Raw genomic sequence first — 17,337 nt, forward strand, 5'->3', positions numbered from 1 at the left:
GCCATAATTTGGTATATTCTTCATTCAGAGGTAAAAGGTAAATTTAGTAACTTTTTTTTTTTTTTTTGGTACATCTTAGGTACCATTTTTAAATTTAGTCTTCCTGAAGCATAACTACTATCACACCCTTTCAGATTCAAAAACCTTGAACCAATGAGTCCTGTTTTCTAGTTATTATCCTTTTCCCTCAGCCTAATGGAGGAGATGATAAATATGTAACATGTCAGGGATAAGGGCTACAGACAAAGCAGAGTAAGAAGGAGTGGGCAGTGATGAGTGATAGGGGTGCTATTTTAGATAGATCAAGGGGACTCTAATGTCACATCTGAGCAGAGACCCAGTGGAAGTGAAGGGGAGACCCGTGTTGACATCTGGGAGAAGAACATTTCAGGTACATGCAAAGGCTCTGAGACGGACTAAGTCAGTCAGTATGATCTGAGTATGATATGATCTGAGTCAGTATTATCAGAGTAATTAAGAGGGAAAGTGGTACAAGGTAAAGGCCAAACCATATAGTACCTTGTAGGCCATGGACAGACCTTGAATTTTGCTCTGAGTGGGATGGCGGCTGTTAGACCTTGCAACCGAGGAGTGACATGACTTATGATTTAATGGGATCACTCTGGCTGCTGAGATGAGAATAGACTGAAGAGGATCAGTGGTGGGGTCAGGTAGACTGGTTAAGAGGATATTGCAGACACACAGGGAAGAGGAGATCAGAAAGGTAGTGGTAGAGGTGATGTTTTTTAAGATAGAGCTGAAAGAACTTACTAATGGATCAAATTTGGGGAGTGATTGGAGGAGAGAAATCAAGGATGATTCCAAGGCTCTGGGCCTAATCTACTGGAGGAACAGAGTTGCCTGAATGGATGGGGAAGACTGGGTGGAACAGATTTTAAGGCAGAGGATAGGAGGCAGGGAATAACAAGTGCTTGGTTTTTGACATGATTTGTGAGAAGTAGCAAAGATACTTTAAATATCTCTTAAAAATATATTAAAGTCATATGTGTAAAGAACAATTTACCTGAAGGACCCTATACTTTATACAACCGGAGAATTGCCTGATATTTCTGCCCTTCGGTCCCTTCCTAGAATACATTTCCCTTAGTCTCTTGAATAATCTTTGTTATTGAATGTTTGTTAGAGGCTTTTCCAAAATCCTAGTAAATTATTTCCCTGTTTCCCTTTTGGTGACCTGCTTGGTTATGTTCTTGGAATTTTTTGGTTCCTAATGCATGACCTTTTTAAGAACAAAGATCAGAGGCTCTAGATCCCAGTCCTATTTCTTCCTGCTTGCTTTATGTATAAACTGGGACAGCCGGGGTGAACAACTCCATGGACCCTGAACACGCCACCGCTGTAGGATTGGTCAGCTGAGCTGAGGCTATTGATTTTTGAATGTGTTCTTTCCACTGAATAGTGTGCTCCTTGAGGGCAGGGGTTGTTGGCTGCTTAATCTTTATATTTCCTGAATCTAGCCTAGCACTTGATACAAGGGTTAACAGTAAATGTTGAATATGTGAATGTTTCTGAATAAATTTTAAGAAACTAAATATGTCTTTTCTCTTTTGTCTCATTTGTATAGCGCCTGATGGCAACAAAGTGCAAGATAAGAAAACCGCGGCCTCCAACCGGCCTTCTTCTGCTATTTCAGGACAAAATAGCAACCACACAGGAAATAAACCAGGTACTATGCATCGCCTTTGCTGTGGAAAAAGGAAGGTTAACCCGAAGGCCTTAGTCATGCTGGAATTTAGGAGAGCTTGGTTTCAGTCCTGCCACCAAAACACACACTCAGACTGACTCGTATGAATATAAGTCAGAGGACCTCTCATGCCTTGATTTTCTCTCTTTAAAATGGAGATTCAAAGCTATGCCCTACTTACCTCTCAGAATCATTTTGACAGTCAGTGAGATGGTGTATGTGAACGCACTGTTTACCGTCAAGCAGTGTATAAGAGGAAATAATTTTGCCATTCTGCCTGAAATGATAGATATGACACAATTTTCTGTACTTGTATGCCCAGCATTGTTGCATATCTCTTTTGTGACTTTTTCAAAAACCACTTAAGGAAATCATTACACACAGCATAGCTGGTATAGAATAATGTTTTTGTTCTCCATTCCCTGCAATGATTGTGCACCTACACAGTAATTTCATCTAACAGCCTGTGATTCATGGTCTGTTCCACTCAGCGATACGACCAAGCAAACACTCTGTAAACATAATACAAACAATTGAATAGACAATGCAGTTGCTTCCAGGTATCCAACAACCATTGTGTGGTCCTTAGGAGAGACTAACTTACAGTCTGACGATAAGAGACAGTCAAAGGAAGGTAAAGGCAAATTGAACACCCCATGAGGTTCCTGGAAGCCTACTTCTTGCTGCATCCAAGGCCAAAGTCACTCAAGAACAGTGAATCAGTGAGAATAAAGATGGAAATAACTGTATCTAGCCCCATAGAAAACATTCCCTATTGCACCTAGTTTTGTGGGGCTTTTTTTACCATGTGGAAAAGGTCTTGAACAGAGAAGATAAATCTAGCTTGCCATTTAGGAGAGGAATAACCAGTACTATTGCAGGTATTGCATGAGTAACCATTAGTTGCAAATGATGTGTAGTTTCAGTGGAGTTTTAATTTGTAGGCTAAGATTTCCCCATTTAGTCAGTTTGCATTTTCATTCATTTATCCATCCATCTATCCACCCAAAGCCCAGCCACGATCTAATGTTTATTGAGTAGTTGCCCTATGACTGGGACTGTGAGAGATACTGTATGAGCAAATCAACAGGGCCCCTGTCCACATGGAGCTTATTCTAGTGGACTTTTGTTCCTTATACTCCAGTGAGCATCCTTGTAGAAGTAGAAGCTCTTTAGCATGAAAATCCCGTTTGTTTTACCGTGAGAATTGAACATAGCTAAATGGTTTGTACTGGTTTTCCCTTGTTATCCCCATCAACCATTGCTTTTAATTCCTACATTCTTTACTGTGCAATTTATACTTTTATATCCCGATAACTTGTTTATTTATCTGGTGCTACTACTGTATAGGTATAGGTACTAGGGAAATATTATTAAAAGACATCATTCCTACCCTCTAGCTGACAGTATGGTGGAGTAAACCAGTATATGAATAAATCATTCTAACCCAGTATTTCCATTATCAGAAGAGAGATATGCAGAGTGCATAGAAATATAGAGGCCAAAAACATATTTTCTGCTCCAATTGGCCATCTCTTTATAGAGCCATTTGATTTATGTTGCCAGAGTCAAGTTCAGTGTGGAGACGTTTCATTTCAGATTACATCTTTTAAGTATCCTTGGGTCTGCTTTCTTGTGTATACACATAAGCAAAGATACATAGAAGACTCTTACTTTTAAAACCACCATGTTATCTTCCTGAGTATCTCAGGAAGTATCTGGAAGTATCTGGAAGTACTCAGGAAGATACTGAGTATCTTCAGTATCTCTGAAGGTGACATAAGAGGTTCCAAGTTGGAGTTCCAGGCTTGAGTAAAACCTTTTGATTTTATGGGATATGAGTCACAGGAATGTCTGTCTAAAGCAGTTTTTGTTGATTTTCTTACTGTAGGAACTTAAAAAGAAAAGAAGCACATGCTGTTTTGGGCATATTTTGAGTATTGCCCTAACCAGATGCAAGTATCCTGACAATGAAAAAGGGTGCCTTTTTAATCCAGTAAATTTTAGTTAAATTTCTTGCCCTCCTTTACTTTCTGATACTTATGCTCTAGAACATCTCTGATTTAGAAAGCATCTATTCACATTCAAATTGTTAATATTTTACGTTTAAAACATGTAATGGAAGGTCCTCATGGTGTTTTATAAATATGTGCACACTATGTCTTGTGTTATCCAAGAGGGAAGGGTACTCTCAGCTGTGAATACTTGAACCAAGTCCAAAAGAGACACTTTGTAAAGTTACAAAGTCTGTTTATGACTACTGTTAACTGAGGAAGTGTGAGATGCTTCTTCAGAACTCCATCAGCTGCCTCCAAATGGTAAAAGTTTCGTTTGTTTGTTTTTTAGCAGATGTAAGCTTTTATATATAGAATTTCCTGGATAAACAACAAGGTCCTACTGTATAGCACAGGGAGCTACATTCAATATCCTATGATAAACCATCATGAAAAAGAATATTTAAAAAAGTATATACATGTATAGCCTCGGACTCCACTGTTCCACCCACTTTGGGAAACACCAAGCTTATATTGTTCTCCTTCTGTAACACCCTCCATCCATCCCATCCACACTTCTTAAAGCCAAGTGTGTCTCTGGCGATCCTTCTCAGTTGCCACATCCCCTGTGAAGCTTTTCCTGAGAACAAGCTGTGAATCTTCTTCCCGTGAATTCCCTCTGCTCTTCGAGCGATTATTTCTTAGAGGACTCATTTCACCTCGTCCTTGATTGTAACCCAAATGGTAAAAGTTTGACCTGATTAGAAGAGAAAATTGCATTTTCTTCATGAACTACTGTGCACGTACCTGAGAAAAGCAGAAACTCCAGTTTATTAAAAATGCCTCTAATTCCTATCCCTCTACTCTTCCCCACCACAAGTCTTTAGAAGAGCCAGTAAAACTTTCTTCTTATAAATAATAAATAAATTTCCCTCATGGAGGAAAACATGACTTGTAATCTTCTAGCCATTTTCTGATTCTAATGACTCTGTAGATGCCATGCTGTGAAAAGGGGGGACAGGATTGAGTTAAAGATGGGATTTTAAGCCCTAACTCTGACACTTAACTGTGCCACCTTCCTTAGTCACATGCATTTATTTCCTTCAGTTTTCTCATTTGGAAGATAGGCATAATAACTCTTCATTGAATGACTAGCTGCTTGGCTAACTCATAGGATTATTGTGAAGAATAAACTGATAATATATATGGAAGTCCTTGTAAAATGCAAAGCCCTAACAGCAGTAGTTTACTGTATAAACAGTAGTTGTTCAGATAGGAGTCAAGGTCTAGTGAGTTCTTGGAAAAAAGCCTTGTCAAAGTGAGTTGATTTTCTTGATCTTTGAGGGTCACTCTTTAGTTCCGATTTTTGCAGAATAGTCCAGGTTTACACACGTTGTCACAGACAGACTCTTACCAGCACGCCCTTTCACTCTTAAAAGTGCCCTCATTTGGGTGGTCCCTCTACTTTTCAATCATCACAGGTAGGAGGTTGGATGCAGAGTGTAGCTGCAAGTTTACCGCCACCGAAATCCTATTTCTCTTAAAACTTCTCCATCTGAGAATAAATAACTCAGTTCTATTCTAACAATGTTAGATCTGTTGGGAAACAGTGTGAAATGTTCGTGATGTCAGATCATTTTCTATACCTTCATTTTGTTCCAGAGAAAAGTGTTATGAGGGTAGAAATGAGAGGGAGACAAAAATTACAGAAAATTCACTGTTTACTTGGAATTATTCAATTGTATTTTTTCTTTCTGAAATCCTACCTTTAAAGATCATTTTTATCAGTTTTTAGTTATTAAACCTTAAAACTGTAATCGCTAGTATTTACATTTTTAAAAGTCTGTTGTCAAATACAAGATTGGTATGAGTTTGCCCGAGTAGTGAAGGTTAATGGAAGTGTACTGGCTCTGAAAGTTAGCTAAGGCTGTTGGCTCATTTGTTTATTCATTCTGTCTTTTTTTTTTGGCCGCGCCCTTGTCATGTGGGGTTCTTAGTTCCCTGACCAGGGATTGAACCCATGCCCCCTGCACTGGAAGCGCAGAGTCCTAACCATTGGACCGCCAGGGAAGTCCCCTCATTCATTCATTTAATAAGTACTTATCGAATGCTCTCCTTCCTGTCAGGTATAGTCCTAGGCATGGGGAATATAACAATGAACAAAACTGACCAGGCTCTGCTCTTCCCTACCTGCATTCACAGCCATCTTTCATCTGTCACAGGGTGTTTATTAACATTCTAGTATCAAAGTGGCTTTTTATTAATGTGACCAGAAGGACGGAAACAGAATTCAAACTGAATACCTTTTTCACTCTACAGTATTTTCTATTGCCAGGTTCCCAGACCAACCAGAATTGTCTAGCATATCATAGTCACTATGCATCTTATACTTTAGAAATGTGTTGCATTTGTTCTTAACTTCCTCAAATCTAATTCTAAATAAATACTGATTGAGATCAGTACTGAAGTGATAAAGGTGGCCAGTGGGAATTATCCGACTCTTAAGCATTGGCCTTATTTATAGTTTTTATTGATATATCTGCATAGAACTGTATACAACCTGTTGTTGTATACAGTTGTTACCAGACAGGATACAGTTTGTTACATGTGAAGAGTGTAATTTTCACATGAAATGATAGCATAGAAATCAGAGGTAAACTATGCCCCCTCTTGCATTGCTCTTTTCCAACTATGCATCTAAAAGGCAAGCAAGCATTCCATTGCATAATTGAGTATTGCCTCATGACTGCAGGAACATCAGTTATTGACTTAGAGTTCTCAGGGTTGGTTTGGATGGAAGAAGGTAGGTGAGGATGAGTGTGTGTGTCCCATACGTTGTTATTAAAACCTTCTTTTCAAAATTTTGTGTGAAATTTGGCAAGTACTTGAAAGTAAGCTGGAAATGTCACATACTCCATATTCCATGAACAAAATTTGACTTTATAGACTCTGTTTTACAGACTTTCTATAATGTGCTTATGTGGCTTTTATAAATAAAGTGGATTTTCAAGTTTCATAATAAAATCAAAGTTTTCATGAGGGAGTAAAACCTCATTATTTAAGGACTTTTTTTAAGCAATAAGTAATTGTTGGAAGTCTTTCTTCTAACTTCATTTTGGCTTTTGTTCTCAGATCATTTTTTCTTCAAAATACCATTTTGCTATGGCTATCATTTCCAAAAACAAATGACAGCAGAACTCCCCTGTCTGTGATCCTTAACAAAGTGCCTGAGGGGAGTCCACGTGCCCCTTTTCTAGTGTCAGAGGAAAACCTTTTGGGACCAGAGGCCACATTTTTCTACATAAAAAATATTTGAGACCTCATAAATGATTAGTAAATCTGGGAAATAATTATCATAATGACTATGAGCTGGTGAGGGGTTCATATTACAAATATTTTTAAAAAGCATACCTTAAAGCAAAGGAAAAGCATAAAACATCATCACCTGGTCCTGCCCATGATGCACACTGCCAGGTTTATGCAGCTCCTAATGCGCTTTTAGACAGTTTTTATTTCCCTTAAATGTACAAATTCTGTGACGTTTAAGACGCATTTGGGATGCAAGTCCTTTAAGTCTGTTGATGAAGCTCTGCCATGTTGTCTCTAAAGTATTATTCCAGTAGGTTTCTATTTTTAATAAGAGATCTTAAAATTGTGATGTTAATTAAGTAGCGGGGAAAATAAAGCTGATTTTAAGTGTAATTATCATGATCATCATCATCATTATTATTATTACTATGCTTTTCATTTTGTTTAGTAGCAGGCAGAGTGAGTGTATTCATGTGGCCCTCTGCTGGAAACCCCTCGGTGGCATCTCACTCAGAGCATAATCCAAAGTCCTCGCCAGGCCCCCAGGTCTCTGGCCCCATCACTTACTGATCTCACTCTGCTCCAGTGGCTCAGATCTTCATATTGTTTCTTGAACACCTTAGGTACTCGTAACCTCAGGGCCTTTGCACTTGCTTTTCCTCTCTTGGAATATCTGCACGGGTAGCTCCCTTACTTCCATCAGGTTTTTACACATAAAAGCTGCCATCACAATTAGACTTCCCTTGGCACCTATCCAAAATGTCAGACCTCCCCTTCCTGCCATTTCACAATCCCCTTGGCTGCTTTGCTATCTCCTTAGCATTTATCACAGTCTAACATTTTATATATTGCCCCTTTTTTCACTCTCTATATTTTACTTATTTATTCTATAAATTTTCCCTAAGCAAACCCCATTTGGGCAAAGATTTCTGTCTTTTTTGTTAATAGCTCTCTTTTCAGCACATACAACACTGCCTGGTGCACAGTAGATATTCAGTGTGTTCAGTAAATGAATGAATTTATTGAGATTTATCAAGTGCTAGGCACTGTGCTAATGCTGTTACAAGCATTATTTTATTTAATCCTTACAATGATGTGAGATAGATAGGTTCTATTTTATCCTCATAGGCAATAAGTGAAAAACCCATGAACCCCATATCATAGCTTAAGACTTAGAGAGCTGGGTGAGTAATTCGGCCAAATCTCACAGCAAGTGAGTGACAGAACCGGAAGTGATCTCATGCCTGTCTGACTCCAGAACTGGGCTGTTCACATCTATCTGGTGAACATCTATTTAGTATAATAAATTCACTTAGGATTCTATGTGTTGTTAAGGAACAGGCTTTTTAAAGCATAAAAACAATAGAGGTTCAGTAGCTTAAGAACACAAAACCTCATATATATTGTTTGATAAAAATAAGCCCAAGGCACAGTTATGTTTTTACACAAATTTTTGGGGGCTGTGTGTCTTTTTATTTTACTTTATTTTTTTGAGTTTTATTGAGATATAATTGACATACAGCATCAATTAAACTGTGTAAGTTTAAGGTGTACAGCATAATGACTTGACTTATATTGTGAAATGTTTATCCCAATGTGTTTAGTTAACATCCATCATCTTATACAAAAAAAAAAAAAAAATGGGTTTTTTCCTTGTGATGAAAACTCTTAGAATCTAACCTCTTATGTAATATTTTTAAATAGAAGATAATACTTGGAAATTCTCAGGAAAATTATAATAAAGTGTATCACTGAAAGTATAGTTACATGTACTAATTGTTGTAATGTTACTATACGTAAGATGTAGTAATATTTCATTCATCAGATTTACTGGACAAAAAGATATTTATCAGTGTATATCGTTTTCTTGAAATCTGCCCCTCTTCTCATGTTTTTCTTCTCCTTTTCAGACCCTCCACCAGTGCTGCGCGTTGACGACCGGCAGCGGCTGGCAAGGGAGCGACGTGAGGAGCGGGAGAAGCAGCTAGGTATCCCCAGCCCTCGCTTGATCTTTCAGGGACGCCGTTGTTGAAATGTTACTTTTTTCGCCTCGAGGATGATGGACAAACAGACATCACTCTAATAAGCATGGTTTCTAGCATGCCTTTATGAGTTCTGCAGATGGATTGGGAAACAGAATTTAGTATGTTGATATAAACATAGAACTAAATTTTAAGCAACAATGAAGTCCGGCCCAGGATTAGGGACATTTTCATTTCTTGTATCGTAAATGACAGTTTAATGTGGCACCGGAGGGCATGTATGTTTGAGAGGCGTGATGGCTCAGCTTACATTTTACAACTTAAAAAATACCAGGAGAGTCAGCATGTGGTTCTTTTTATGTGAACAGTTATGAGACTGTGCACTGCTAGGGCACTCACTGCTTTCCACGTTAAAATAATGCTGCTGTTGAATTTATAGACTGATGCTACCAATGTGCTGCCAGGCAAAACACAAGACCTGTGCTGAGGGGTCTGATTTTTCTTTTGTTATCTAAGGCCCTTGCAAAAGGTTAGCAACTGCAGCATTTGCCACATAATCACCTAGAGAGCTGGGTCACAGGACTAGCTTACCAGGAAGCCAAGATCCGGGCACTCAGCAGTCCTTGTCTTCCAGAACACTGAGCGAGGATATTGGTGCTAACTCCTCCTTTACTTTAATGTCCATTTATGCAAAGTTGCTAAAACAGGATACTGTCTTTATGTGCCTTGGAAAGATGAAATGTCTAGTCGGTGTGTGTCTCAATGTTTCCAGAGCGTCTGGATATTTTACAACCAGAGCTGAGTTAGGTCGCCACAGTCTTTCCAGTGGATGGCCTATAACTTTTCTAAAGTTCTACTGCATTTTGTAAAAGTTAATATTTCAGTTGGAAAACCCAGCCCCATACCCCATCTCTGATTATTTGTGTTCGAGAATCCAAACTTGTGAAATTCACTGGAAGCTGGTTTTCAAAAGTCTGTTGACATTGTTTCCATTCTTTGAACACAGGCCTCTTTCTCTCCCTTGCCATCACGGTCATGTGAGGTCATTTCTTTTGCTGCCAAGGTTTTTTCAACACAAATTTCAGTGACTTGCTGGAAGTAAACAAGCTGCGTGTTTCTGTGTTTAGAGTTTGCACCCAGGCTTGAAGTTCCCTGCCTCTGTCAGGTCTCCCTCGGGCTGGTAGGTTCTTGGAGAACAGGGCTGCCTGTGGCCCTGAGGGGGGGTCCCTCTTTGCTTGGAGTGCTGTGCAGTCTGGAGATCTTTCTTCTGTGAACTATGCCCACTGCTCCCCAGTAAAGGTCAGTTAGACAAGTGGATCAGAACTGAGAGGGAAAGGCAGAACTACTAAAGCAGGAAGAGATTCCAGGTGAGCGTAAGTATTTACACTCTGGTTTTGGATCCATCCAAGCAAAGATAAGAACTTGTGTCCTCTCCCGTCTCCACCCCATCCCTGATGGGTTAGGTTTCCCACTGTTAAATGTCTCCTTTGCACTGCAATGCGGATTCATATCTGCCTGAGTAAAAGTAGCTCTATAGGGTCAGGAGACTACTCCTTTATAATGTAAATCCCATCATGAATTAACTTCTACACCTTAACTCATACCTTTCCATTTGGTTTTCTTTGTCTTTCAAATCCAGGCGTTATTAGTTTTTTTTGTAGAAAGTATAAATATGCTAGTCACACAAAAATCATTTCCCTCCTTATGCTATAAAGTTGTATAGCTCTGAGCCTGCAGATTCTCCCTACAAGTTGCCTAACTTTGTCTGTTGTGTGGCTGGGTTTCTTCTTAATATGTGGCCCCATTTTAATTCATATCGATGATGTAGAACATGGCTTATTAGTTTATATATTTAAAAACTCTATTTGCTAGGTATTGTGTTAAGAAGATGAATAAAGGTTGAGACCCAGCCCTCCAGGGCTAGCTACAGTCTAGTGGTGGGGAGGCAGGAACAGATAAACACACAGCAATTCTAACAGAGGGTGGTATTGAAGGGGTATGCACATGGGGCATCGAGAACCCCACAGAAGGACCTAACCCAGCCTGAGGATGTCAGGGGCCACCTGAACATCCAACTAGAGGATGAAGAGGAGTCATCCAGGGAGCAAGAAGAGGTGGGGACTGTAGAGCATTGACGCAAGACAGGTGGCAAAAGGGCATCTGGTAACAGACCCAATCTGCTTATCAGATTCTTATATGGGTCAAAGTAACGTTCAGATTATTGTATTATCCTGTGGTCACAACTTTACTTTGTTGGTGAGCTAGTATATCATAGACATGGTTTTTCTTTCTTCTTACCCCTACCATATTTAATACCATAGTTTTCCTTCTTTTTTTTTTTTTTTTTTTTTTTTGACCCCACCACTCGGTTTGTGGGATCTTAGTTCCCTGACCAGGGATTGAACCCGGGCCTCGGCAGTGAGAGGAGTCCTAACCACTGGACTGCCAGGGAATTCCCAGTTTTCCTTAATTTTGATCTTATCTCTTTTGTTGTTGACAGTCATAATTTTAATGAAATACATTTTTATCTATCATATTTCTATTTTATTTTACTCATTTTTATTTTTTTCTGCATTATTTGCATTTTCTTTTAAAATTTCTTTTAAATTTTGGCCTATTCTTTTACACTTAAGCTGTCAGAGTAGAAACTAATCTTCATAAATACACAAATAAACATACATGCACACGTACATTTGTAAAAGAGTCATCTAAAATCTAGCATCCAATTTAAGCTGTGCCGTAGAATACTAAGGGTGATTTCTAAAAAAAATTTTAGTTCTAAAAGAAAAAGTGCAACTGATAAACTACCCATAAATATAAACTGTGCTTTGCAGAAGCTATGATGGGAGTAGCCTAGTTTAAAAAAAAAAAGGGGGGGGTGGGGTGGGGGAAGGGCTGTCCCTTAATAGCAGGTTTTTGGGGTGTGCTTTTTGAAATCACGAAAGCAGTTGATAATATCAACTATTATCAAACTTTCAAACTTTAAAGCTTTCCAAGTTAGAAAAAAAATACATTCCAGAAATTCCAACAAAGCAAAGTTTAAAGTTATTGGCCAGTGAGATTGATTATTCACTGTTGGATGTAGGTTGAAATTAACATTGAAATCATTAATGATTTTTTTTTTTTGTAATCCACATTTTTAAAAAGCAAGTTAAAAAGAGGGAGAATAAAGGTCTTTGTTTTGGGTTGCATGTCATGTTTGTATTGTTTTGCAAACAGGGAGGACCTATTAATAACTTTCTGTAGGATAAATTTCTGAGTCATGCTTTAATGCTTTATGGTAGGATTATGTCATGCGGCCTGCTCTTTCCACATTATCCTTCAATTTATCACATAAAATCAGGCATAATTCTTCAAGTACGGGACTGTTCTGTTTGTTTGGTTGAGCATATGCGCTCTGAAAGCTTTATTTTTCTGCCTTAAAAGGTTTTCCCATGAAGAAATCTCCTCAACCACTCTATTTCATCTGATTCTATTCAGGCCATTCCTTCAAATTTCTCTCTCTTGGCTTCTGCATCTTTTTTACCATCTCTCTTCTAAGCTTTAATTTTGGTTTTTTTCCTGGGGTAAGTGGGGGAATTGTATTTGTAATTGTACAGAAAAGGAGGGTTGTATCATGGTTTCAACCCTCCTTTTTTGATAATGTGGGTTTCACATTTCCAACTCACTCATAAGGCAGTAGATGCTTTCCTGTCATCTGAAACTCAACCTCTATACCAGCGGTCCCCAACCTTTTTGGCACCAGGGACCGGTTTCGTAGAAAACAATTTTTCCATGGGGGGGCGGTGGTTGGTTGGTACAGGCGGTAATGCGAGCGATGGGGAGCGGCAGGTGAAGCTTTGCTCGCTTGCCCACCCCTCACCTCCTGCTGTTCGGCCCGGTTCCTAACAGGCCTCGGACCGCTACCGGTCTGTGGTCCGCAGGTCGGGGACCCCCGCTCTGTACAACTACATTGCCCATCAACTTTCACTCCAGAACACTCCTCTGAGGAATTTCTGTGTCTCAGTCAATTGCACTAGCATCCCCCTGCCCCGCCCAATTATCTTTCCGCTATTTTTGATGCTTTCTCCTGCTGCTGGAGGCACTGGCATCTTTCTACCAGCCTTAACTACCGCATCTTTTACAGAATGAAACGTGGTGGTCCAGGGCTGTGCACTGCCTAGTCTCCACTCGGACCTGTTGAGCTGCTTGTAGGTACCAGTGGTCAGTCTGGACTCAACCTAGTCCTCTAGCTGGGGCTTCAGCTACCTCTAGCCTGGTTTGTAGGTGGAATTTGCCACACTCACTATCCCTGAATCCATTTAGTCACAAGACCAGCAGGCCTCTGTCTTCAACATAGGTCTCAGATCCATGCCTTTAAATTTCCTGCCTCTGCTCTCATCCTAGTTCAGACCTTAGTAAATGTAGATTTTAGTTACCCAAAACTATCTCATAGATGTACTTCATTCCTCCAGCTCGGTCACGGTTAGTACCAGTCCTTCTTTTTGAAGCTTCCTGGTTTTTATGATCTTTCCCCTTTTGGAAACTCTCATTTTCTTACTCTGTATCTTGCATAACTATCATATTTTAGCTCACATTCTAGTGCTACTTTATATGCTACTGAACTTTTTCTATTTGGACTTTATAGAACTTTCTGGTTGTATATATTTTAAGCTTTTAAAGGGTATGGCCATGGTTTTCTAATTCTTTTTATCCCAATACACAGCGCTAAATATAAAACAGACGCATAATAAATATTTGCTGATTTTCCTGATTTTACTCAAGCCTTTAATTACGTATTAATAATATTAATATTATTCATTAATAATAATAATGTTTATTGAGCACTAACTATGGGCCAAGCAGTGTTCTAAACACTTCACTCTGTATTATCACATTTAGGTGCAAATTAACACAGTGGTTGTGCTTTTTGTTGTGTGGGCCTGCCATAGTTGCTGATGTTAAGTTATTTTAGGGACTGTCATTTATTTTATTTTAAAAATGCATTGTGATAATTTAGCTCAAGGGAGGAACTGAATCTTAAAAAATGGGATAGTTAATAGACCCTTTTTTCTTTCTGCCATATCAGCTATTTAAGCGTATTTTTAATATGTACAGGGTCACCAAGATCAATGTTTACATTCTTCAACAAGTGGTGATTCTGTTAAGTAGAGAGTGGTCTCTAAGCTTCAGATGCGCGTGGTAGATTTTCCGAAGTTTCAGAGCTGGGCACATACCCCGCTGTCATGTGGAGGAAGAGCTATTCTGCTTCCTCCTGCACAAGCAAGGTACATGGGTGCTGTACTCACTGACCATTTGACACAGGACCAGAGGGTAAATGTAAGTGTTGGAGCAGATTCTGATATCGTTTTGAGAAAATTTTGTGGCATTGACCATTTGTTAGCCTTGGAGTCCATTAAGAGTCTGTAAGAACTTGGAATAGATCCTGGTTACTAATTTCTCTTCAAAAACATCTACAAGAATCAAAGCATGTAGAATTTATGCAATAGTATAAATTTTTGACTTGAGATAGTTTAAAGTAATACTAACTACCACCACCACCTTTTTTTTACAGCTATTTCCTGCTGTTTTAATTCACATATTCATTCACCTAATATGTGATGTGTGGTCACTATTGAGCCAGGAACCCTGGGGCTCTTAAAGTGAAAGATCAATTTTCTAACCTCCTGGAACTTACATTGCTATGCACTCCACCTGGAATGTTTGTCCTGAGAGATGCATGTAGCTCATTCTCTCTCCTCCTTCAGATATTGTTTAAATGCCATCTCTTCAGTGAGGCCTTCCTTGGCCATCTTACTCAAATTTGCAGCTCCCCCAAACTAGTACTCTATTTTTCTCCACGTCACTGTCAGTATCTAAGCATGTATATATTTTATTTGTTTGTTGTCTGTCTGCTTTCACTGGACTATAAGCTTAATAAAAGAAAGGACTTGTGTCATTTTTAAATTTCTATAGCCTAGTACCTAGAATAGTGCCTGGCACATAGTCGATGTCTAACAGTTGTTGGTTGAATGGTAAATGAATAGTAAAGCTGTATGTTTCAATATAAGTAGAGGTGAATGCAGCAGGTATACTGCAAATTAGATAGACATTACCAAGTTATCAGGTAATACCCACCCTTATAATAGTCCACTCAAACAAGTCTGAAATTCTTATTCTTAAGCATTTTCTCAGACGAACAAGGATACAAAGCTAATCTATAGAATAGTTGTGCCTTAAAACTGCTTGGTCTTCATATATGTTATGAAACTAATAGTCCTACAATATGTTGACAAATTCAAAGGAGTATCTAAGGAATATTTAGCAGACGAATAGTCTTCTGTGTTTAGGAAGATATAAGGTTTCCCTTTTTGAAGGTGATACAGATTAAAGTTTGAAGTATTGATGCGAATGGAGTCACATTCCCAGCTGGGGGCTTTCTGAGAGTCTATAAAATCATGGAAGCTTATCAGAGAATTGTATGATTGACTCATAGCTCATGAGGAAAAAATAAACTTAATCAAATCTCTCATTCAATTCATTCATATTGGGTTTTATAGCTAAGTTCAAAGCTGTACAGGAGATCTATCATAATGTATTATATTAGAAATAACAATAAGATAATATGAAAAGGATTTTGACCTTCAATTAAACTATTTTTGCATTGTTTCTCAGATAATTTCACCAGACTTCCTTGCCCTTCCAGTCACAGCTTTTCTGCTTTGCTTCCCTCCCCACCCTTCTTACTCAGTGTGTGTTGTCACCCCGGGCAGCAGTATTAATGAGTGCAGTCAAGAGATAAATGATCATTGTAAAGCAATTATACTCCAATAAAGATGTTTAAAAAAAAAAAAAAGAGATAAATGATCATTTCAACCTGGCTTAGAATGTTCATCTCAAAAATGTTGATAGAGAGGTTAGAATTAATTAGTAAACAACCAGTGATGACGTACTCTGATTAGCATCATAAGTGAAACTGTCCCTGGTTTTACATTTCACATTATTATCATTGATAGATAGTCATTGGTTTTAATAAGACTATCCACACACCAAAAAAACAAAAACAGACTTTGGGAAAGTCTTTCTAATCCAAATTTCTACTGGATAAAACTTTGACAGATCTGTGGTCAACCATGGCATCTGCTCTCCTAAAGTTGTCACTTAATGAATAAAGTGTACAAAAGCTCCCAAGGCCTCCAGGCAGGTTATGAACAACCCAAAGGATCTGAGTACATGTTAGTGGGAGGAATTCGGACAGGAGCACATACCAAAGCACTGCATCATGAGTCAGGCTCAGGACTGGAAAGAATAAATGCTTGTTGCGGGATGGATTAGATAACTCAGAGGCTGAAGCTTTGACATAAGGTGAATCATTGTGACTAAGCAGCCATTGTTTATTTCTCCCAAGTTGACTTTGCCTTTAAAGCTGACAATTAAAAGGTCTTAAAGCCTGAAAAGTAAATGGTCTTTTAAATAGACGATGACGAAGGCCAAGAGTGACATTAGAAAATCAGGATCTTCACATTGGATGAACACCTTGTCCCGATCTAGAGGAGGAACTTTAGTCATGGGGAGGTGTTCCAAATCCTGCCTTTTAGCATAATGGTTCCTCGTTTTCTTCTAGAGTCAGACAGTCCAGAGTTTGGATTCCAGTTCCACCACTGACTAACTTTGAGACATCAGGCAGGTTACTTCACTTCTCTGTGAATAAGTTTAATAAAATAAGTTTAATAGCAGTGTCTACCTCACTGGCAGCTATGAAGGTACTGCCTGTAAATCACTTGGTGTCAGCATAAAGAACTGAGCACACCTCACCATGATGATGGTGGTGATAAAGATGAGGATGGCAGGTCATGTGACCCCAGAGACTGATCTAGATGCCTGGGATTGGAGAAACCTAATGTTTCTGAGCTACAGGGAGACAAAGATAGAGGCGTGTTTGTGCTTCTGGTCTAGTAGGCTGGGGCTCAGTAAGACAGCCAGGGAAGAGGATGGCAACATTCTATGAGGAGTGAAAGTGGATTAGGGTCAAGGCAGTAACAAAAAGATTCCAAGGACAACCATTGCTCTGTGTGCTTTAGCAAAACTCCGTTTACTTTAGCTGAGGCTAAACCCTCCTTTAAGCCTAGCTCTGAAGATAAGAAGTCCTGGCACAGTATTGCTTTCCTATCTCAAAAGAAAGGGTCTAGATATTTCACAAGTAAAAGCACCTCAGCTCTGTCCCAACACCTCAGTCCCATTAGTCTACCGCTATGTCAAGGGAAGAAGGCAAAGTAGGAAGTCCCCTCGGGCGGGAGACACAAGTGTTGTGGGTATCTGCAGGGTCATCCTTATTACCAGGCAGTTCTCCAGTGTAATATTCAGATGA

General features: G+C 39.1%; 1 protein-coding gene across 2 annotated transcripts in view; it reads left to right on the top strand.

Annotated features, from left to right (window-relative positions):
• The window catches only part of MAP7 (microtubule associated protein 7), a 159,052-nt gene that overhangs the window by 98,610 nt on the left and 43,105 nt on the right, over nucleotides 1–17,337 (top strand). For both annotated transcript variants that reach the window (XM_061207674.1, XM_061207675.1), the window contains exons 2-3: nucleotides 1,586–1,687; nucleotides 8,919–8,996. In XM_061207674.1, the coding sequence (XP_061063657.1) occupies nucleotides 1,586–1,687; nucleotides 8,919–8,996 (180 nt within the window). The remainder of the gene's footprint in view (nucleotides 1–1,585; nucleotides 1,688–8,918; nucleotides 8,997–17,337) is intronic.

The sequence above is a fragment of the Eubalaena glacialis genome, chromosome 12 (genome assembly GCF_028564815.1).
Source record: "Eubalaena glacialis isolate mEubGla1 chromosome 12, mEubGla1.1.hap2.+ XY, whole genome shotgun sequence".
Lineage (NCBI taxonomy): Eukaryota > Metazoa > Chordata > Mammalia > Artiodactyla > Balaenidae > Eubalaena > Eubalaena glacialis.